Raw genomic sequence first — 23,612 nt, 5'->3', positions numbered from 1 at the left:
CCAGACCCTGGGTTGTGCACCAGTGCAGGAAGATCCCCTGGGTGGGGGATCTTCGGGGAGTGGGAGTGAGGCAAACGATGGTGAGACGCGGTATCCCTCCCTTTCCCATGCCTATACCCCATTCTATTTTGTAGGATTCTCCCAATGTCTCTTCCCCTACCCATTTCTACACAAACACTGGGCCTTGGAAGTTAGCGACTGAGAGTAAAGAGGCTAACACTTACATCTCATTGGACGTGTCCCGTCAGGCACATGACGATAATCACATACATCTGATACCCATTTGTTCTAGCTCCCCAAACATGGATAAAAGGCGGAATATAGAGACACACTATGACCAAGGTGAGACACAAGAAGGAGCAGAGCTTCCGGGGCAAAGGCGAACCCACTGGAGCAGGACAACGGATCGAGGGTTGAGAGCAAAGGGTAGACAAACCCTGAAGATTTTACCTTCCATTGAACTGTGTTCATGATCTGTATAATTCCCTACTATTGGTTTACTCACCTGAAATATTGCTTGTTTCCTGGTGTGTTGATTATTTAAAATAAAAATACTTACCTGAATATAACTTTGCCTTGTGTGTATATACAATACATCTCTATTTTACTATAACTGCAAGTGTGCAAGAGTTTCTATGGGTATTTACTGAGCTCATTGTACTTGCCTACAGCTCACATCCTCCTCCTAAGATAAGCCTGGCTGCTCTGCCATTATACCAAACCTTTGAGTAGTAATGACTTATACTAATAAACTGAGTTGGGCGCCTCTATACCAAGGGATAGTTTTATTAAGTCTCACTTTTGGTAGATTTTAGGAATACTCCCCATACACTTTCCATTTACGAGTGGTGTCCTGTTTGGCTGACACTTTATGGGGGCGAGAGGGGGGTGTCACTGGTTTACGGTAGGCAAGTGACCCCCTCCACCCCCAACCAATGGGTGTTCCAGCTTTACACTGAAGCAAAACTTCCAATTTAATGGGCATAGTGTTCTCTGCTCAGAGAACGAGATGTGAATGAACATTTAACAACTCTCAGACAACTAACCAGACACCTTCTTTTTTTCAACTGGTATAGGACTGCAGCACATTTAGGTGCTTAACACAAACGATAAACGTTAATCTCAAATCAGGAACTGGAGCAAAATTTCTCACTGGCCATGTTTTGGTTTGAATTTTTCACTGGCACGGTGTACTTGGAATGAAATGGTCCATGTTGACTTTTGAGGTCACTGGTTACCTTTGGCAGACCTTGACAGTTCAATCAAGGTGGGAATGTAAGTAATTGATCTAAGAATTTGGGGAGCATTGTGTGATTTTTCTCAGCTAAGATATTTGTCATTTGGCTACTCCTGGGTCCAGAAAATAAAACAAAACTAATCACGTGATGTACATTTATAATCAACACAAGTAACATTTGATCATGGTTACAGCATGTGTGCAAGTGTAATACACCATACTGTTCCCATGAATTTAATGTGATTGATAAGGAACCATGGACGCTGTTGAACAAACTTGCTTTGTGTGCTCAAGCATTCCTTTGAACATTTTATATTTAACACTAATAGCAGCAAGTACATTGAGATGCAATTTGTAGGCCCCTACATCCTAATCAAAGGAGCATGCTGCTACTGACCATCTGAAGCTCAAGGGAACATTTCAGAGACTCCCCTGCTTTTGGGCTTTGGATGCTGCATCGCAAAGATGGGCTACAGAGAAAATGCATTGGGTTTGTTCAGCTCTACAGGAGCAGTGAACACCACTGCTTGGGTTTTGCAGGCATTCAACGGAAGCCAGTTGTGCATCTGTGTCTGCTGCAATGGTAGGTCTGCAGGGATTTGTATTTATCTGGTCCTTCAGACTACAGTTCCACGTAGTCGGATCAGCATGACATGGCCACCAAAGATCAAAGTTGTTGACATGCATTCATTAAGGAATCGTAATGTTGAAAAGGGCTGAAGGTGACTGGGAACCCCTGTGCACTGTGTGCACGTTTGTTTCCAATGGTAGTTAAGGAACTTATCTTAACTCGTGGTTCTTCTGAGGTTATAAAGGAAGCCAAACCACAGCCTGCCTAGGTAGGACTTGGTTTTGATAGTTTTAAATGGGAATTTTGTTTCCCCGTATTGCAAAGGACTGCACTTTTAATCTGTGTGCCAAATGCCTACCATGTCTTGGCCACCAGGTTATACTCAAGTGTCTGCATGTAGGAAAGAGAACAGTTAGAGAACCAGTGTTATATGTATGTAATGTATTTGTTTAGGTTTACTAGAAGGATGAGAGCTGACTTGTAACCTTTGTTACTATGTGTTTTTGTCCTTGTTTCTCATGCCTAACCGTGGACCTGTTTCCTTATCTTTTTTGCTTAAGTCCTGAGGGTGAGCCACAATTGTTGATATAGGAGTTTTTATCTGGCCTCTCTCGTCCTATGGACTGTCTTGCCTATGTATTTATTTGATTGTGATCCTCTTTGTTGTCCTTTCCCTTTGCCTCTTTTCAATGCTATATTCTGGTTGCTGTGCACTGGAAAAGAGGAGCTAGTAGAGAAGGCAAGAGATATATAAATCAACTGCCGGATGCATGTTGGCCTGCTGGAATGCTGAAATCGTCGCCTCCTATTGTTTCTCTGCGTTGATTCAATTCTTAGTAAATATTTTTGATATTCAAAGATGGCAATTTGTCAGAAATATATCTTCCACGTCAGAATAAAGATATGGGTTGCTAGTGATGTTGTTAATTCTTTCCAGGTTTGAATTGTTTCAGCAGGGCTTTCAGGTCGCTATGGCACCTTGTCATCTTGTATCTTTTTGGTCCCTAGGATCAGACCGTTTTAATAATGCTTGGCAGTATTTTCATTCACATGCACTGGGAAATTTCCGGGAGCTACACCTCCTGCTTCTTTTAACACCCTGGGCTAACTTGTGCCAAACAGCCATTCCTATGTGACATTAACACTGTGCTTAAGAATACTTGAGGGAGCATTACGATTTATCTAAAAGCCATTTAAAGCATAGTGGCTCATATAGAGTGGACAACACTTTGCACCTCATGTTAAAGTAGCATTTATGGAACTCCTTGTTTCTTAGCGTTAACTCTTGCTTTTTAGTTGATGCCTGATCTACAGGAACCTATAGCTCCTGGATAGGAATTTTTGTATCCCTCGATATGGAGCAATAGGAGAAGTCTACTTCTGGTCTCTTGTCATGGACGAGATACTCCAAAGGTGGCCACCCATGTAAAACCAGCCTCTTCGAAAGTGGTAGCAGCAGATACCCTAGCCCAGAGAAAGGATGTTGTAATCACTGGGATCTGAGCCTTCTATCAGGTGAGTTATTGAGAAGGGCTTTGTATTTCTTCATGAAACGCTGCAGAATGGTGATCTGGATCTAGACGACCAAGAGGCAGTGTATCAAAACAGTAAAGGGTATGTTATACAGTATTGGTCCATTTTCATCTGCAACTTCAAAACAGGCAGTTGGTTAAATCCTCGGTTGCTGCGACACATCGGCTAAGGCATTGCAAAACATGAATACATCTGCACATAAGGAAATGGTTAGCTAAATCTTCAGACTCTAGCACACTTGTTTAGTCAACCTGTTCACAGCTAAGGAGCACCCACTGCCTATTTGTATCCAGGCACACCCAGGAGAGACTTTCTGGTGGGGCAGAGGCATACACCATTCTACCTCGCACATCCCCAAAATAAGAATTGGGATTCCAACAGAATGCACTTTGTCCAGACAGATCCAGAATTCCACAATCTGCTTTCGCTCGACATGAAGATAGCTCCCCATGCCACAGCATTTCACATTGCTGTAGTAATTTCTGCACTGCAACATGGCATGCCTGCCTGGCCTCTTAGCGCCAGTATTAGAGCACCTGCATCTACCGTTAAGCTACAAAAGGCAATGAAGGAAGGTTAGTAAATGTTAAACACAGATTCTTTGTTTTCAAGTTGGCATATCTTATTATTTGTCATGGAAAAAAGATGAGGGATCAGTTCTTAGTTGAAAAGCCATGATGAGCAAGGCACCCGCGCTTCTCAGCTGTTCGGCTGTATTCTTTCTGCTTCCATCTTAATTAGAGTTAGGAAAGATTTCTCTTTAGGCAACTTTACCGCCATATTCTATGGACCACCAAAATGTTGCCTCTGTTTTTTAACTTGTCCTGTCTTTTTACAGGGAAGTGAAGCCTTCAGCTTCCCTCCCCTGGCCTTTTCCTCCTTTTGTTATGGAGAAACTGATCAGTGCTTCCCGCTATCAGTACTGGGAAACTGTTTCCCTTTTGTCTTTTTACCTTTTTGGTAACTTGTTGAGGTGGACCTGCAGCCAGTTCCGATAATCCCCCCCCCTTTCCTTGCAAATAGAAGAGTCTGTTAGCCTTAACAAGGGACTTATAATAATTTAAAACGGCCTACTAGTATAAATGGAGATTCAAACTGCTAGCTGATGGAGGTGGGGTCATGGCCATATGCCTAGGATGTCGGGTGAATATTTGCTGAGTTGACAGCACATGCTTCCGATTGTGATTGTTATGGATATTAAGTGGAAATCATGGTAGTGCCTCAGGCCACTTGAGACCTTTCTTATGGCAAACTCTGTATAATCTTTCATTTATCACCATTTCTGCATTCTATTACTCCACTAGATTTGGTATGATTGGCTCATTGAAAATGCTCAAAAATATTCAGTCTTACAAATATCTCTGACCGCTTGGTGAGTAAAGTGTGATCCTCTGGAATTGCAGGACAATCGATCTTTCGGCAACAGTAAGCTTCTAACCACTGAGAAAACATGTCTGCCACCACAAGACAGAATTCCTAGGTTAAACCTTTAGGTAACTGAATAAAATGTATCTGGATATTTACAAATGGCCTTCTGTAGTAGGATGTGCCTAAGGCAAACACTTTACACTGTGTCCCACGTCATGGGCCAGACAGAACAATTATTAGAGCAGTACTTAGCAAAAGTTGGAAAATAAGGTGCAAACCAGTCACGGTTCACTAGTGCTATGATTGCGATCTTTCTATAATGAGCCACTGAATGTGAAAAAATCCATCTTAACAATGTAAATTGTTTGTGAGGACAGTAAACCAAACAAAATACATTGCTATTTCAACAATGGAAGATGTTTGTTCTAGGGTTCCAGAAGAAGCAAATCCGTTTTTTTTTCTCCACCGGCAGACATTGTCCCCTACCTCCCATGCCTCTTTGGGTTGGTGTATAATTCACTCAATTTACATAAGAGCAGCCTTTGCGGCATACACCACCTTGCAAAAGAAAGTCTTGGTGGAAGATACCAGTGGTCAAAGCTTGAGAACAACGCATATATACACACCTGTGACACCCCCAGACTCAGATCTAAATACACACCCACATACCTATGGGCCCACTTTTTGAGCCTTTGCACAAAAAGCTTCTCTAAGGGACAAAGTGGCTTTCCCTATTGCAATCACATCAATAAGGAGAGTAAACTAACTTCAGGTACTCTTGGCAGACAAAACCCTTTTCAGTGTTTCACAAAACTGACTAATGTAGAACTCTTCCCCCATTTTACACCATAACTCATTTATACATTTCATATAAAATAGTCTATAGAACTACCAGTTTTTCTTTTGGAACACGAAAACAAGAAGCTACTTCACACACTTGTGTGGATAGCTGTGATCTTTTAGACAAAATCAATGTGTACAACCAGTCTGTTTCTTTTGAAAAAGGAAGATGGTTGTGGCCATTTACCAAATGTACCTTTGCTAGGTACATCATAGGCTGTATTCCACTTTGCAACACATTGGCACATGAATCGCTTCCTTTGCCTCCTAAAGCTCTGCCTCCAATGGGGCTTTTTGCGATGAAGGCTAAATTGGTCCAGGCACTTTTTGGAGGACAATTTCTGAAGCATCTACTTGGTGTACCTTCATCTAGACAACCATGTTGTGTAGAGACACAAGCAAGGTTAGACTCATAGGTGGGACAGTCCGTCCTTCAGCTCCCCCACCACCATCATCTGGTACTGCTCACTACTCGATTTCAAGAATATAAGTCTAAACATATTCACAAGCTTCAGAAGGCAGACATTGCTTACTTAGTAGTTCTTTCTGTGACTTGCATCTGTTTAGTCACATGCGCGCACCTTTCCTTCCCCATAGGGGGGCTGAAGTACACCCACCCTTGCTAGACTCTGATCACGCTCTGTCAAAACCAAATCATAATCTGAGGATTTGAACGGTAAAAGCAACAGACTATTATTGGGTAAGTAATGTCCACAGGATATAAAAACGCATCCAAACCAGCTCTCCTAAACCATGGAACTCTCTTTAGTGCTGTGTGTAGAAACTATGAACCTATGTACAGATTCTTTTTTCTTTCTCTTATTCTGAAGTTAAATGGCCACTCCAAAGATGGTGCGGGGATCATGTGGATATTCTACACTCGTTGTCATGGTCACTTATCTCGCTTATCCGTCACCCTAGGTCAACTGCTACCTGTCACGGAAATGCCACACTCCATTCGCGCAAAACTATTCCTCTAATCGAAAGTAGAGTAGAGGAATAGTTTTGCGCGAACGGAGTGTGGCGTTTCCGTGACAGTCAGCAGTTGACCTAGGGTGACGGATAAGCGAGATAAGTGCCCATGACAACGAGTGTAGAATATCCACATGATCCCCCGCACCATCTTTGGAGTGGCCATTTAACTTCAAAATAAGAGAAAGAAAAAGGGCACAAAAACACTTTACACTGTGTCCCACGTCATGGGCCAGACAGAACAATTATTAGAGCAGTACTTAGCAAAAGTTGGAAAATAAGGTGCAAACCAGTCACGGTTTACTAGTGCTATGATTGCGATCTTTCTATAATGAGCCACTGAATGTGCAAGTTGACTAGGTAAGTTGAAAGCAATTTGGCATCTACCGTGTGGCTACCTGGACTGTGCCACAGTGTCTGTTCATAACTTAAAGTACTTCTGAGACCAGTACCCCTCTTGCTCAGTTGCTGAATCATGTAGCACTACCAGGCTAGAGAGGGTGGTAATTGAAGACTGATCCGCTGCAACACAGATGAGCATATCTCTTGGAGGTGGTCTTTCAGGGCTGCAATTAGAGTTGATTCATCAGCAAAATGATTTTCCTCTTATCGTTAATCCAGAAAGGTTGTGAGCCTCCCATTTTTACCATGGAAAGGCAGAAGGCAACAGCAGTGAGTCTAACAGCAACATAAGAACCATAATGTATAGACGTGCCAGCTGACGTCAGACATGTTGCTTCCACAGTATGTCAAAGCCATGTGTGACTCCATAGACTTAGTGGTAATATTTACAACTGAGCATTATGATGTAGTAACATTAGGAGCGGATAGCAATATGTTTTAATATATGGTCAAACGGGAATTGAAAATGTGCTGTAACTTTCCATTCAAAGGCAATGTGATAACATGAGATACCACTGCAGTGCTAGAATAGCCTATGACTAAAATATCTAATTTCTCTACCAACAGAGCAGTGCTAGCTACATAATGTAGTCTGAATGGAAAGCCTGCCGCAACTGGATCCAATGAAGCACTGTAGGTAGCAATAGAAGGTCCTCTACAAGTTCCTTTAGCAAGTTCTCTCAAGTAAAATAGGTGTATTTCAAGGACTACAAGTAGGGAGAATATTTCTTGCTGAAGTAGTCTCAAACTGGCTTCATTCTGTCTTCCTCTTTTGAAATGGATTACATCATGATACACGGAAGAGGTTTGGCTGAGTTGGAGTAATGCACAGAAGTTCCACATTCAATATGCTTCCAGCTTAATTTGCACGTGTGGACCATAATTGTGGGAGAACTTTCTCTAACAGTCCCTGCAACAGGAGGGTTATTCTACAGTCCTCCCCACCCCTCCCCCCGTCAATTTTGAAAATGTGTGCGGCACAGTCAATAGTTCCAATTCTCTATGTACAAGAAAAGCTAAATATATAATCACAAGGAAAATAGTAAATAGTGCAACCCAATAACAGATCTGATCCAATCCGAATAAAGTAAAAAAAATCATGATGTTCAGGAATAGGACCTGAGGTAACATCATACGTTGTGTAATTGGGTGGGGTAGTGGTTGACCTCCAAATACCCACCACATTCTCCACTTCATCTGTAAACAGAGAATGTGGAGATTAAAAAGCTTTTTAGAGTTCATTGAGAAGCTCCTGTATCTGCTGACCCCAATACATCCTTTGCACTACCAGAACACTTCAGATAAGGAGTGGATGGGTGCTTTTTGATCAGTGGTGCAATATTAGCTCCTTGGCAGTCCTATTGTGAAGTAGGTGGTAGAGGTTGTAGAAATGTTTGCAGGGAAAGGCTGAGCAGACAATCATTGTAGCAAGTAAATTAGTGTCCAAACTCTTTACAGTAATTACTCTGGTAATTATTCAGGCTCAACATCAGTCTGTTGTGCACTCCCCCTTGTCCTACTTTGATGGGAATTCCTCATCCTCTAGTTATCGCTTTTGCCAAGGGTTTGTTCCTGCCCTCCTTTGGGAAGGCTGAAGTGCTGTTAGTCTAATATCTGTAGTTTCAGTCTGGGTCTGTACCTTCTCATGAAAATGCTGCGCAGCTAATCAAGCCCAAGTCAAATTCTTTCCAACCAATGAGTACTCCTTCTACCGGCTTACTACGAATGTGATGACCATTGGTTCTGTCGAATTGGGGATGCCAGAGTACTGATCATAACATGGTTTAAGCTTTTCATGGTAATCTGTGGTTTTCATTATTTTGTGCACATGAATGTATCCTCTTCCACGCTGTCTTTATGGAGCAGCTTTCTACAGTCTTTCTGTGGACTCCATTAAGTTGGCGCTTCTGGTTTCTTGTTAATGTTACTTCTGTCATCATAAAATGAAAGTGCTTGGAGGGAGAGCAACTTGTAACCACTGATTAAGCTTGGCACAGGAAGGGATCTAGCGATCTATTATTACTTCAAGCTCTTCTTGAAGTTGCATTTGTCCCCACTTCCCTCCATCGATACAGATAGCAGATGCTGCCAATTGAGATTGATGGAGTGCCGATCAGATATAAGGTTTAGTGTAGGAAGGTTGTACAAATGTCTTCTAAGGATTCTTTAATGGGGCTTCTTGTTGCAGTGCTAAATAAAGTAGACTTTAGGCTTTTCTGTTGTTGGGCGCCTCAAATTTGGATGCTTTGCTGTCAGCTGCTCTTGGAGCTTCCCTTTTGATTGCGTCTTTTGGTGGCTTCTACATACCAGTCAAATGTTCTGCTGTCTTTAAATATTCGACCTAATGGACTCTAGACCTCCTTCAGTACATAATCCTGTCTAAATCCACCTTCCTGAAGAATTTGCTTTGACATCCCCCTCATCAAAAATAGTGCAATTGATCCAGAAATGTGTAAGACTTTGGTGAATAGGTTTTGTGCATAAAGTGAGCTAAACTCCCTTTAGGAGGGGGTGGCACTTGGTTTGATTGGCCTGCCCCAATACCCAAAGGGTTATGACGAGGGTTGCCTAATGAGGAAGTCTGCACCGCTCTTTGCAATGCCCCATGCTTTAGCTTAAACCCACCTTGAATGACAACGGCGCTTGAGCCATTCCGTTACCATGCCTCACACTACTGTGCCTAAAATGCCATGAACCGCATACTCTCACAACAGACTTGATGGAGAAAGCTCTTGGTAGGGAAGACGCACACAGGCGATATGAAGGCAAGCCTGATCAGATCCTATTGCTAGGATCGAAAGTATAGAAATGAAGAAGACTAGACGAGTGTCTGGAACTGGGCGATTCAAATGGGTCTCCCAGTGTTAATCCAGAATTCATATTTTGCTGATTGTAGGGTCACTTTTTGAGGCCCCTCAACCTTTTGCTTCCTCCCCTCCCCCTGTCTTTTTTTATTCCTTAATCTTGTTGGTGGCCAGAGGGAGTTCTCCTGAAATCCCCCTGCAATTGTCCCTTTTTACCTATTAAACGTTGGGTCACCCCAACGTTTAATAGGTAAAGGTGCCCAGTCCTAGGGGTCTCTCTTTGGCACCCCATTCTCACCCTTGAGTAATTGTGTCATATTAATTTGGTTTTAGGGAATAGGCTGTTGGCAGTTGTGCTTTAATTTTGGCTTCATCAGGAGTTCAAGCTATTTTACTTCATTAATATCCCATGTATGTATGTGGACCGAGTGTACCTCTGTGTACTTCTGTGTTGTCCTACAACCACCACCTGAGAGTCAAAGGCCTTGTTGCTATGACCACGTTTCAGAGAGGATTGGCTTCCCTTTCTTATTGGGTGTTTTACCTGTCCCTCCCTATGGTTCGTTTTATGTAATGATCCTCACAAATCAGTAAAATCACTTGAGTGCGTTTATTTGTACAATCTGTTCAGCAAGCCCTGGTTGCTTCTATCCCTCACTGCTCTCAGTTAAGCTGTCCAGCCTGGAACTTCCAGCTCCTAAGCACACTGTTGGAATGCTCTCACTAATTCCAGTGCAAAGCAAGGACAGTGCACCCCCCACCTTACCACGAACAGAATTTAAAACACAACAGCAACTATTTACATTGCATGGTAGCAATGACAAACCATGACTTCAACCACCCTCTCTGACCAATTCTCTTCATACACACCCATCACAATTTCTCACAGCCACCACTGTGCTCAGGTTCCAAACTTTGCCATCAGACGTCATTATGGCTTTTTTTAATACTGCCTTACTACTAGTACGAGTATAAAGCACCTCATGCCATCTTTGCCCATCTTGTTCCTGCCCCAGTTACCCAGACTTACATTGATACTCCTGGCACTCCTGGCAGAGCCCTTCTCATTGAACAATTGTTTCATCTTATCCTGTGGATTATCTACATTGCCTTGTCAGCTAATCACTTAAACACTTCTTTCTGGTCTCCTCCCAAGGAGTTTGACACACCCTCCCTCATCACTTCAAAGGGCACAGACCCTGTTGATTCATGCTTGGTGAGCTGCAATATCACTAACCTCTTACCAGCTGCTTGCATGGTTGGCCCGAAACTTAGTGATCCATCCTCCTTCCATAATTGCCCAATTTCCCCTCTCAACTCCCCCGTTGCTCTGTGGGTGATGCAATGCGGTCTTCTTATGAGTAATGCCACTCCTCAAAAACAACCCCATGTCTCTGCTAATAAACTTTTCTCTGTCGGACAGGATTTTCTTTGGAGTCCCTTTCATGTCAAAAATTCCTTTTTTAAAACTTCACATTGCTACTAGATATCATCAGTGGCATAGTCCATCTCAACCGACTTTGAATACAAATCCAATATTACAATTACATAATCTCTAACTATGAGCCTTCTTATGTCAATAGAAATAATATCCCAAACTCCTTTTGTTAAAGGTAAGCGAGTCAATGGCCGAGTTGCCACCTTCAGCCCTTTACCCGACTTCACATTTTGAATGCATCGAAAACGAGTGACCCACAAAGATTTGCGTCTGGGCAACTTATCCAAACACTTTTCTTGTAGTACTGCCTTCAAAGGTTTGTGGTCCGCCCTTAATATGAACTTAGGCCCCACACACACACCCATACAATGTGAATTTCTCTACCCATCACTCTTGTAGAAGGCTCACTAGTAGGTTTGTGAACATGGAATAAGTAAATCAATTGATGCCATCATTCCCAGTAGTCTTACTGCTGTGTTTACTGTTATGGTCTGGCTGGCTTGATTAAAAAGTGATCTGCACTGGCAAGAGCCTGTGCCCTTTCCTATGAAGGGTAGGCCATTGCCCTTGTATCTAGTCTTGCCACGAGAAACCTTTTGAATTGGCTTGAGATTAAGCTTGATCTTTAAGCATTTATTGAGAACTTGAGAGATAAGATGTAGAGGCATGCTTACCCGAACAATTACCATATACTTTCCGTATGTTGTCAAAAAGCAGTGCAGAGGTGCAGTCGAGGTTTGGCAATAGATGTTGCCGGGCTAAACGGTCTAAATTAACTAAGGGGGAAGAAAGAAGAAGAAAAAATTGGAACCTGGGATACTGAACCATTGAGAGTTATTCTAAATGGAGCCATAGTCCTCTTCTATGCACCCTGGCTGATTTAGCCATAGCTGACATACTATGTGAGTGTAGGCACTCAATGTGTAACGAAAACGCGGAAGCACTAACTATCTGAGAAAAGGCTACTGTCCCGCTACGAACAATTGTCCTGTCCCGCAGCTGCTGAGAGCCGGAGTGACCCGTAACTGCAGGGGTGAAACCTACTAGCAAACTGGACTAGACTGGCAAAGTTTGGCCCGGACTGTGTCGCGGGTCGGTGAGTACTTAAATCACTTACCGGTGGCCCCCTGGCACATCCATCTGTTTTAGACACGAGAATCCCTGAAAAGATACTCGCCTTAGCTGGGCTAGCCTGCGCTCCCCAGCTATTCCCGAACTCCGAAAGTTGCTCTATCTGCAAGGGTAGACCTTCCTTAAGGAGTAGGGCTTTATTCTTCATTGCCTCAACCCTCTTCCTGAACAGCTACAGCCCCCTGAATAGTACTCGCTTTTCACTTTACGCACGACCGCGTGTTGTTAATGCACTGCTATACCTTTGAGCATACGGCTCCTCACTTCTTAGGGCTGGACTGCATAAGGTAGGGATTGACATCGATGAACTGCCTAATGCCATATCTGTGTTGAGCTTACCTCTTCTGTTGCAGGTTGTGGTTACTTTCTCCCCTTTCATCTGCATTAGACAAAACCTATTTTGTGTATATGTTACATAGTGAAATGTGTGTGTGGTAACTGTTTTATTATTACTGTGGTTTATTTGTGTTTAGTTATAAAGGCCTATAATAAATGTATTTTTGATAAGCATCTGTCTGAGTAATCTTTGGAGTTGTACTGTGTGTGCCGATTGTGGGCTTCCAATCACTCACCCCTCATGACTTAGTCTTAACCGCCTACCAAGCTACCGTAGATTGGTCTGCCTTGTCCAGAAGGTACCCCTGTTCCACTATACTAGGGTGGCCTCCTAAACTTCTACCCACCAGGACAGAGTTTTAAAAAATCCATCTTAACAATGTAAATTGTTTGTGAGGACAGTAAACCAAACAAAATACATTGCTATTTCAACCATGGAAGATGTTTGTTCTAGGGTTCCAGAAGAAGCAAATCCGTTTTTTTTTCTCCACCGGCAGACATTGTCCCCTACCTCCCATGCCTCTTTGGGTTGGTGTATAATTCACTCAATTTACATAAGAGCAGCCTTTGCGGCATACACCACCTTGCAAAAGAAAGTCTTGGTGGAAGATATCAGTGGTCAAAGCTTGAGAACAACGCATATATACACACCTGTGACACCTCCAGACTCAGATCTAAATACACACCCACATACCTATGGGCCCACTTTTTGAGCCTTTGCACAAAAAGCTTCTCTAAGGGACAAAGTGGCTTTCCCTATTGCAATCACATCAATAAGGAGAGTAAACTAACTTCAGGTACTCTTGGCAGACAAAACCCTTTTCAGTGTTTCACAAAACTGACTAATGTAGAACTCTTCCCCCATTTTACACCATAACTCATTTATACATTTCATATCAAATAGTCTATAGAACTACCAGTTTTTCTTTTGGAACACGAAAACAAGAAGCTACTTCACACACTTGTGTGGATAGCTGTGATCTTTTAGACAAAATCAATGTGTACAACCAGTCTGTTTCTTTTGAAAAAGGAAGATGGTTGTGGCCATTTACCAAATGTACCTTTGCTAGGTACATCATAGGCTGTATTCCACTTTGCAACACATTGGCACATGAATCGCTTCCTTTGCCTCCTAAAGCTCTGCCTCCAATGGGGCTTTTTGCGATGAAGGCTAAATTGGTCCAGGCACTTTTTGGAGGACAATTTCTGAAGCATCTACTTGGTGTACCTTCATCTAGACAACCATGTTGTGTAGAGACACAAGCAAGGTTAGACTCATAGGTGGGACAGTCCGTCCTTCAGCTCCCCCACCACCATCATCTGGTACTGCTCACTACTCGATTTCAAGAATATAAATCTAAACATATTCACAAGCTTCAGAAGGCAGACATTGCTTACTTAGTAGTTCTTTCTGTGACTTGCATCTGTTTAGTCACATGCGCGCACCTTTCCTTCCCCATAGGGGGGCTGAAGTACACCCACCCTTGCTAGACTCTGATCACGCTCTGTCAAAACCAAATCATAATCTGAGGATTTGAACGGTAAAAGCAACAGACTATTATTGGGTAAGTAATGTCCACAGGATATAAAAACGCATCCAAACCAGCTCTCCTAAACCATGGAACTCTCTTTAGTGCTGTGTGTAGAAACTATGAACCTATGTACAGATTCTTTTTTCTTTCTCTTATTCTGAAGTTAAATGGCCACTCCAAAGATGGTGCGGGGGATCATGTGGATATTCTACACTCGTTGTCATGGTCACTTATCTCGCTTATCCGTCACCCTAGGTCAACTGCTACCTGTCACGGAAATGCCACACTCCATTCGCGCAAAACTATTCCTCTAATCGAAAGTAGAGTAGAGGAATAGTTTTGCGCGAACGGAGTGTGGCGTTTCCGTGACAGTCAGCAGTTGACCTAGGGTGACGGATAAGCGAGATAAGTGCCCATGACAACGAGTGTAGAATATCCACGTGATCCCCCGCACCATCTTTGGAGTGGCCATTTAACTTCAAAATAAGAGAAAGAAAAAAGAAAAAGGGCACAAATGAAAAGTGCAGCTCTGTGCCAGACTTTGCTGGTGTGAGCCGAGGTGGAACCTTTACATCTAGAGCTACATAGAAGACTGCTGTGTCTGCAAAGTTTCAAGCAGAACCTTGGTGGAGTGATTTCTGACATTCACACTACCCCTGACACATCTTTGGTTAGCGAATTGTAGACATCTGATTCAGTTGTTGTGGGAGCCTGGAATGGTGGTCCCTTGATCCTGAAGAAGGTTGAAAAAACGAAGGACCAGATAGTCCATGATTGACCGAAACATATGTAGATCTTTGGGACAACAATCGTAGTTGTTCTAGGAGCATAAATTGATCACATATCTGTGAAAAAACAGTATTGACAAGAACGGGACTGTTTATTGTTCTTTGTGTATTTTAGGTGCAATAAGTTTTGGGTTATGCACATTTTTGTTAAATATTTGAAATATTGATGGTATGAGTGAAAGTATGAAAGAGTAGAGACTGATCAGAAGAAATGATGATGTTGAATGAGTTGGATTGATATTATTTTGAAAAGTATTCTTATGAAAATGTAATTGTTTTGTGTTTTGAAATTATAAAATGTGTGTATTTTTGCAAATTTGTCTCTCTAGCCTCATCTGTACCTAGGATTATTGTTTATTATTGTGCTATATAAGTTTACCTGGAGAGCCTAGGTATTTACAGGTACCCCTTTTATTATTTCCTGTGTGTAGAAACTGAATTCACCCAAGTCAGGTAGTCTTAAAACCTTTGTGTTCTCTTATTCCTTATCGTTTATCATACACATCCTTACTGCCCCCCGCAAACAGCGCCTTGAAACAGCTAAAAGGCTGCTTGTTGTTGTGTACAACCATAATAGAATGTATTCACACCCACTTGTAGTTTCTTTGTACACATTTCAGTTCTAAAGCACAATCACTTCTGAAGCATGCGTTTATAAAATACTTTGCGTTAAAATGTAAGTAAAGTATCATCCAATCTGTTTTCAGTAGTGTATTTTATGACTGCAAAATCTGATTTTCTCATATTTTTCTCCTCAGCATTTTCTACCCAGAGGAAAATGTGAACAATTGATCAGACAAGGAGTCCTGGAGCATGTAATGTCTTAACTAGACCCAGATGTGTACTTATAGCTTGAGCCGTAGTGTTTTTTGTTTGACCAATTAATGTGTACAAAATAAAGACTTTGGTAATGCGTTTATGCAATTTGGCTTTTTGGTTGCTTTGCCCTTCATTTTGGGGTATGACTGGCTATTCTAAAAGTTGGAAAGAACCTCATGAAATGTGAACCGTTTTGTAGTTCAGAAACGTTTGCCTTGTTAATGTGTATATGTTCTGCTTGTTAAGAGTCCTTTGTCAAGAAGTGATTTACAAATATGGTACACACTATTGTGAGAAACCTGGGGGTATTCTCCCGAGTAGATTTGATTTTGAATATTTCTAGCACACACCAATCAGACTGAACTATATACATGCGCAGATGTCAACTATTACAATGGCATGTTCAAAGTATGAATTAATTATGTATTCTGTAGATGCAGTCTATCTGAATAGAAAGGTTTTCAGACTCTTTCTAAACAGTCCCAGAGATTTGCATGCTCTGGTCTCAAAAGGCAATTGATTCCATAATTTCGGCCCAAACACTCCAAATCTCCTGACGTGGAGAACCCTTTATTCAGGTGGCCAGGGAAGGGCTGGCGCTCTTGGATCCCAACCCTAGGGGTGGACGAGGGAGGATCTCCTGGCTAGGGGAGCCTGGGGTACCCCTCAGTGGGTGCTTGTCAGACAGAGCTACAGAACTAAGACCACTGCAAAGGGGCAGAGAAACTAGCCTCCTGGGGGCAACAACCCAGATTCTAGTGGTAACCTTAAGACGACTTGAGGTGAAAAGGAAAAAAGCTGTGCTCTCCCTCTGGGGCCTCTGACTGGCTCAAGCTAATGATGGTGAACCATGGCAGACGAGGGTGTAATGAAGACCCTGCCCATTTTCTGAAGACATTTAGCTGGCTGACCACAGTGGCTGGGAACCTCACTGAGCTAGTGTGGTTTCTGGTTTCACAGTGACAACACTCTAGTAAAGTGACTCAAACACAGCATTTGCTTCCACTTTGGGAACCGAGTAAATGTGCAGAAAAGCCCATTGCCCCATTCAAACACAGCAGACCCACACTTTAAAATCACTGTCCCTATCGGGGAAGTGGAAAACTGTACCAACTCACACAGCGGATCACATTGCAGGAACTATACAGAGCCAATCTATGGTCTGAGCACTCAGACCACCGACCGTCATTGTTGGTCTGGCCCAACAAAGAACAGTATATTGGCGATTGAGGAGGTATCGCTAGAGAGGCGAGCATGAGGGAGACAGGAGTTTGGAGACAAAATAATGAACATTAGGAGGGGCGTTTCAGGAGGTGGTGACTACTGGGAGGTGGGAAGAGGTGAATATCAGGAGGGGATTGGCAGAGAATATCAGCAGGTGACAAGAGGTGAACATCTGCAGGTGATGGGAGGAGAAAATAGGGAGGAGTTATGAAAGAAATAGGTGGTAGGGGGAGCAGATAAAGGCAGCACTTGTGAATTGCTAGACGAGTGCAGGAGGGAACAAGAGGGCAAGCATTGCCCAAGGCAGTTGATCAGGTAGAACACTGATCAGAAGAGGTTGGAGGAGCAATGTGCACATGGCATGGTGTTGCGGGCCAGGACTAGAATAAGAGAAGACAGACAATATCAAGGTTATGGCGCTTAGTTAATGGGGTTAATAAGGCCCTTGCAAGCTTGGTTGCTGGTAAACCTGTTGTCTGTTGGAAGCAGTGAACCTATGGAATCTACTGGAGGAATCTGGGGAAAGCCAAGCAAAATGATTTTTGGGAGATAGCCGCAGGTCTTGTGAGTGCCAGGGAGATGCACTGAATGAGCTTTGAATTGGTACCACTCTTAGCAAACGATTATCCTGTTTGTTTTGAATTTTGCTCGAAGTTTCTTGTTTAAAATAAATATTTTCCTAGATTTGTGATCAGAATTATTTGTGGACGCCCCTCAGCTACATGACGGGGGTTACAAACACTCCAGCCTGAAGAGGATTTAGGTGAGGGGGGAGGGGAGGGCAGGGGCTGCAGGCTTGCCCTAGTTGGAATTTTCCCAAGTAGGGCAACACGTCCTCTGGACACAAGGACAAGACCATTAAAGAAGCATGGTGGGGGTGCTTGAAATACCTGAAGACCTAGTTGGTTAAAGGACACTTCCAGGGTATGCCAACCCTGATATTCTGTTGATTAGTCTGTAGATTGGACATTTGACTTTGGACGTTAGATCTGCTGAGATTACACCCTGTTACTAAATGAATGTACTCCTCCGTCCTTTCTTTACAATATCTCTTTTGTGTTTTAGCTCCTGTGAGAAATCATCCAACCTTTCCCATTGGGAAAAATAAAGTTGTTTAATCCTGGTGTCAAGTTGTCTGTTGCATCCTCACTGTGGCTACATAGATGCAATCCATTTAATGTCTCACCATAAAATACAAGTCAAACATAAAAGTACAATCGAACAAGAGAATCCATTGAAGACTGTAATAAACAGATGAAACCCCAGAAATGTCCCATATTGCCCCTTCTGTACAAGACAAGTTGGATGCCAAACAAATGTTCTGTTTCTCTGCTCTACATATATAAATATATAAACGCAGCAGCTTAAATCTGACACTATTCACAGCAGGAGTAAGAAGCATGGTGTCGGCGAAGAGACGTGGCATGTCACTAGATCAACCCATGGTTATATTGGTGGTTGTGCAGAATTTGGGATGGGCCTGGGCCCTAGAAAAGAAATCGTTTGCCGAAGGTATAGAACCTGGAGCCGCTAAATCTTGGTGCATTGTGGTGTAATTGTTATTTAGCATTCTGACAACCCTGTTAAAGGTTTTGCACAGAGGTGATATGTAGGTTACAGAATAGTTATATCACAACTTGGGATATGATTGTGTTCTAGATTAAGATTTTAATATAGAAGGGCACATTCTCGATTTTAACTGGTCTGTAGCTAGATTGTTAAAGTGGTTGCAAAAGTATGACTATTAAGCCTATAATTTAGTAATATTCTCATTGAAGTTGTTCGTGGGGAAAAATATTAGGGGGAGGTTTTCTTATGTAGTTGGTAGGTAATAGAAAACTATTTGCACTTCACAATGCGGATAACCCTGTTTAAACTATATTCTATGGACGGCAACTACAGTTTATTTATGAAGTTTAACTTAATTAGGTGGTAGATGAAGAAACGCACTTGACCTGTAATATGCTGGTTACCTTGTCGGTTTTAAAATATTTTACTAATAAAATGTAGTTTATGGACATGCATATTAATGGGAGTGTACCAATCTATATTCGCATGAATTATCATGTTTTATATTTTGGACTGTGGCTAGAAGTTCTGTATTTGCACATGAATTGGTACTTTTAAAAAGTTGTATATTAAAGGGTATGCATTCTTATTAGCCTGAAATGTATTTGTACTGGTTGATGGTTTTATACTGGTTTTAATATTTATTACAATGAATGTTCATTTTTCTTTGTTGTAGCTATTTACAATTATTATTTTTTTTTTTTTATTTTTTTTTATGGCGAATGTCAAAATAAAGCATAAAGTAAAAAACCAAATCTAAAGATTGAGAGGAGGCCCAAAGCCTGGCTTCTAGTTACTTCCTAAACATAATATAAGCAAAGAGAAAGAGCAGGGGCTAGCCGTTTCCAGGAGCTCACACCAGCCCAAAAGGAGGAGTAAAGAAAATGCCTTTTGATTTCATGAAACGAGGCTGCTGAAGTTGCATTTATCCATGACTTTTATGCTCCCTTGAACCACCAGACACCTGGTTGTGCTAGTGTGCTCTGCCCTATGGGCAAGAACAAATATACATTGGATGCGAGTAGCTGGCTGAACCCAGCGCAGATGCTTTAGCACTAGCGTTATAAGGTAGACAGGGGGGTAACGGGGGGGGGGGGGTGATTTTGAGCATACCAATCAAGAGTGAGATTTTGGAACCAATCCTAGAGATGTTGGAACGGATGGCGTGCAAACCATTCCTTGAAGCAGACGGTTTCTGAACATGCACTTGCATAGTAGTTCGTTAATTAGGGCAAAAGCCGCGGCCCTTTGAAGAGAAGGCAAGGGATAGAGTGACTCCACTGCTGGCCACCCATGTCTCAATTTGAATAGGAACCGAGTGATGGGAACAAAACAAATCCTTGGAGGTGGTCAGTAGTGAATTCAGTCAACAGTAAATGTATCCTCCACCATGGAAACCTGAAGTTACGTCTGTGTCATCTGCTACTGAAGAGCAGGGATGCCCAGCGGCTCCATGTAGATGGTAAAAGGAGCATGGACCAGATCAGTCAATTGACGTGGTGGTTGGCAAATACCTGTTGACTCCCATTTTGACTGACTTAAACCAGTCTGCTAGGAAAGATGAGAAGCAAGCCAACAAGGGCATTTTCCAATTTGTCAAAGGGTGCTGAGAGAGTAATAATGCCAGGAGGCAGAGCTCTCCCCTCGCATCTAACCCAAGGTACATGTTTAGAACCAACAGGTTGTCTGTTTTAGTTGGGGGATGTACCATATTCTGCCTTTGAGTATGTATTCAGCCGAAATGTAGTTATTTGGCTTGGCTGAACACATCCTGCAATACTCACTTGAAACGAAAAGTTCACGTCTATAATTATTGGCCCTCTACTTTGTGAGAGTATAACCAATCCACGAAAGTGTTGGATAGGTTGCAGAAGCCAAATAAGCTCTTTGCTTACTGGCTGATGCAGCCTGCCCAGGGTACCATGCTACAGTGTGACTGGCTGGAAATAATCCTGTGTCAGCACAGGACTGCACAACGGGAACAGAGGAGCCTCCAAGTAGCACCAGCAAGGTAAGGTAAGCTCTCCCGCATCCTCTTTCCCACTCGTCTTGCTTCGCATCTTCTGGGCCTGGATCCTCGGCATCACCAGAGTGATTTGTGTCTGCCTGGGTGGGCTTCTTCACTGCACCTAGAAGGCACTGGGGTCACTGAGTTTGGCTCCCTGTGGCTTCAAGAACAGCTGTGCGGCACGCTTTCCCCCTCACCATGCACCAAGACTGCCGGCTCCCTGGAGGCCCAAAGTTTTTTTTGGATGTCCAATAACCCCACGCCCACCATTTGCTGGCTTGGCTCGCCCTGGCAGCACAAAAACGAGGCCCCTCCACCAGTCTCTCTCACCCTGCATTGGAGGGGTCCACCTGGGCAAGGCATAAGATATTTGGGGGCCCATTTCAAAATATTTGGTGGCCCTTTTGTCTGCAGCCGAAAGGGCATTGTGCTCCATATTATTTTGGGGCAAAAGTAGTTTGTTGGTGCGGTTTTGTATCCTGGGACACGTATCTTATCGCTCAATAATGGAATGGGAAGAATCCATGAGTACAACATATGTAAAAAGTGTTGATTATGGAGGCAGCTGTGGGACATACATTGGAGAAAATATTTCCTAATGGCAGAATGTTTCTTCATGCCCATCCCAATGGGTGTGCTGGCTGATTTTATTGTTTGCATAAGACAAGATCCCCAAAATTATCTGAAATTAATAGGGAAGGGTATTTATCATAAATTAGGGGCAGCACCTGTTGGGATCCCTGCAAAATTCACTCTTGTGACCATTAGTCATCTAAGAACTCGGGGTGTATCCCATCTCCTGTGACAAGCTATTTTATTTAGCATGTGCAGCACCCCTCCCTACCCAACGGGCTGAGGGGTGGTGTCCATGGGAACTGTCCCTGGTCTGGGGTGAGGGAGATGGACACCCTTGCTTGGACCAGGGCTGGAAAACAGGGGCTGCACATATACCATATGTAACGCCCGGACCAAATAGGCCCTTTCTGCTAGGTGGAGTTTGTATGTCAGGGTATGTAGGGAAAATGATAAAAGGAAAATAAAACACAAGAGTTTTATAAAAGTTGTATTTAATGCGAATGTGCTTAACTGAATTTACCTGACTGTACCATGTGTCCCCACCATGGAACTTAACTTGTAACACTAGGCAGGTCGCCCCTGCCAATAGGCAATGACTGTGCTTAAAAGGATTCTAATGGGAATGAAAAAAGATGTGAAAGACAGTTGAAATAAGGACACACTAAAGAAAGACAGATGTAGAGAAAAGGAAGCATAAGTTTCCCTGGGCGGGTTATAGCCTTGAGCAGCCCGCCCAGGACATCATGAAGTGTTGTCGGGCTGTGTATGGTAGCTGCAGCCTAGTGTGATAGGCTGAGTAGTGTTCCCACGCCCCCAGGGTTCTGATTCCTACCTCCTATCTTGGAATAAATATACATACAATTTGGTGTGGACAGAATATTGGCCGTAGGCATTTATTTCTTACAACATATAAACCACTCCAAACCTATAAAAACAGGTGTGCTTTTGGGCACACCGTGTCCAGGGTGGGTGATGCCTTGCTTCGCTGGCAAGTCTCAAGATCTCCTTGGCATCCACTCCTGGACACGTGCTGCCTACAACTTCCTTTACCGGGTACCGAACCTGCTACCCGGCGTTCCTTGGTCTTGTTCTTCCCCTACTTCCAAAAAGGGGTTGTGTTGGGTGGGAAAGATTTCTCCTGGTCCTTCCTACTGCTCCTCAGAAGCTGTACTCGAGGTGGGTGTGCTTCTCTTTCGGAATGTGCCTCTCCTTCACCAAGAGGCCATTCTACTTCTCCCTCCTTTTGTTATTCTAGTGGTGGGCTGGCCCCCCACCGGTTCCCTTCTCACCTTTCCTGTGTTGGGCCATGTTGCCATGACTGCTGAGTGGGGGGCCCTCCTGGCTGTCCTTCCTCTGCCCCCACCCTTCGCCTAACCCCCCCATGCCCTCCATCGGGCCGTACTTTGTACAGCCCGGGTCCAGTGGCATTTGAAGCCTCAGGCCACATGCGGTTTGCAGCCTTGGTGAAATAATGCCCCTGCAGGAGCCACACGTGCGAGGAGACCCTGAGATGCAAGCGTGGCCTGTGAAGCAACGGGCTGCCCAAGGTCCAGACTGGACGAGCCAGGAGCAACGAGAAGACTGGGCTGTGCCATACCAGCGGCCCTTTGAAGTCACTCAGCTGGCTGCGTGAGACGCTCGCTTCCCTGAATAGTGGCACGGTCTGCCTGGGGACCAGACCTAACAGACGTAGAAGGGTGAACATGACGGTTGCCTGTGCGGGAAGACCACCTGCCATGGGGCCAGATTGGGTGGGTGGTGAAGAGTGAAGGCTCTGACGGCACCAGCAGCTTGCGTGGGGCCATCAGCACTGCCTGTGGAAAATCTGCTCCCCCTGGGGCCAGCCTGCTAGGCCCAGCATGAAACTGAAACGCACTGCCAGGAGGAAAGTGAAGGGCTTGTAGAGCCCATGACTACTACACAGCACTGCCATGGAGGAAATCGGAGCTGCTTTTAGCTCAATTAAAGTCAAGGGCACCACCATGGAGGAAAGTGGTCTTCTCTAGCTCAACGGCAACGTGCTTGCCTTAGAAGCAACACGACACGGAGCAACAAAGGTTCGATTCCTGGGTCTGAGCTTAGAAACCTCTGGGTATTAAGCACGTTGTAAATAACCTATCATATCATGTTGTCCTTCTTCTGAGCCACAGAGGAAAGGGGGTTGGTTTAGCCCCTTGTATATAAGACACTCTGCTGCAGGATGATTGCCATTTCCCCTTTGCATAGTGGGGCATAGACAAAAGTGCAAAGGGACAAGGACAGTGGGGAAGCAACAGGACAATAAGGTACTGTGTTTTGGGGGACATTTAGATTGACAAGTGGGGGAGGTAACCATTAAGGGCCGACTGCAACTGCCAAAACAATTGAGGGGAATATATTGGAATGTGTAGTGGGAGGTTGGGAATGAGAGTATGGCGCCCAAAGAAGGTGTGAATAGGAACTTGCTTAAAGTTCATTCTGAGAG

At 43.6% G+C, this 23,612-nt stretch overlaps 1 protein-coding gene across 2 annotated transcripts in view; it reads left to right on the top strand.

Moving 5' to 3' along the window:
* GINS1 (GINS complex subunit 1) overlaps positions 1 to 15,876 on the top strand; it is a 295,885-nt gene extending 280,009 nt beyond the window's left edge. For both annotated transcript variants that reach the window (XM_069607826.1, XM_069607825.1), the window contains one exon: positions 15,711 to 15,876. In XM_069607826.1, coding sequence (XP_069463927.1) covers positions 15,711 to 15,779 — 69 coding nt within the window. In that variant the 3' untranslated portion in view covers positions 15,780 to 15,876. The remainder of the gene's footprint in view (positions 1 to 15,710) is intronic.
* The last annotated feature ends 7,736 nt before the right edge of the window (positions 15,877 to 23,612 follow it).

This window comes from Ambystoma mexicanum, chromosome 4q (assembly GCF_040938575.1).
Source record: "Ambystoma mexicanum isolate Mex_15411 chromosome 4q, UKY_AmexF1_1, whole genome shotgun sequence".
Classification (NCBI taxonomy): Eukaryota; Metazoa; Chordata; class Amphibia; order Caudata; family Ambystomatidae; genus Ambystoma; species Ambystoma mexicanum.
This window is presented reverse-complemented; position numbering and strand designations above follow the sequence as displayed.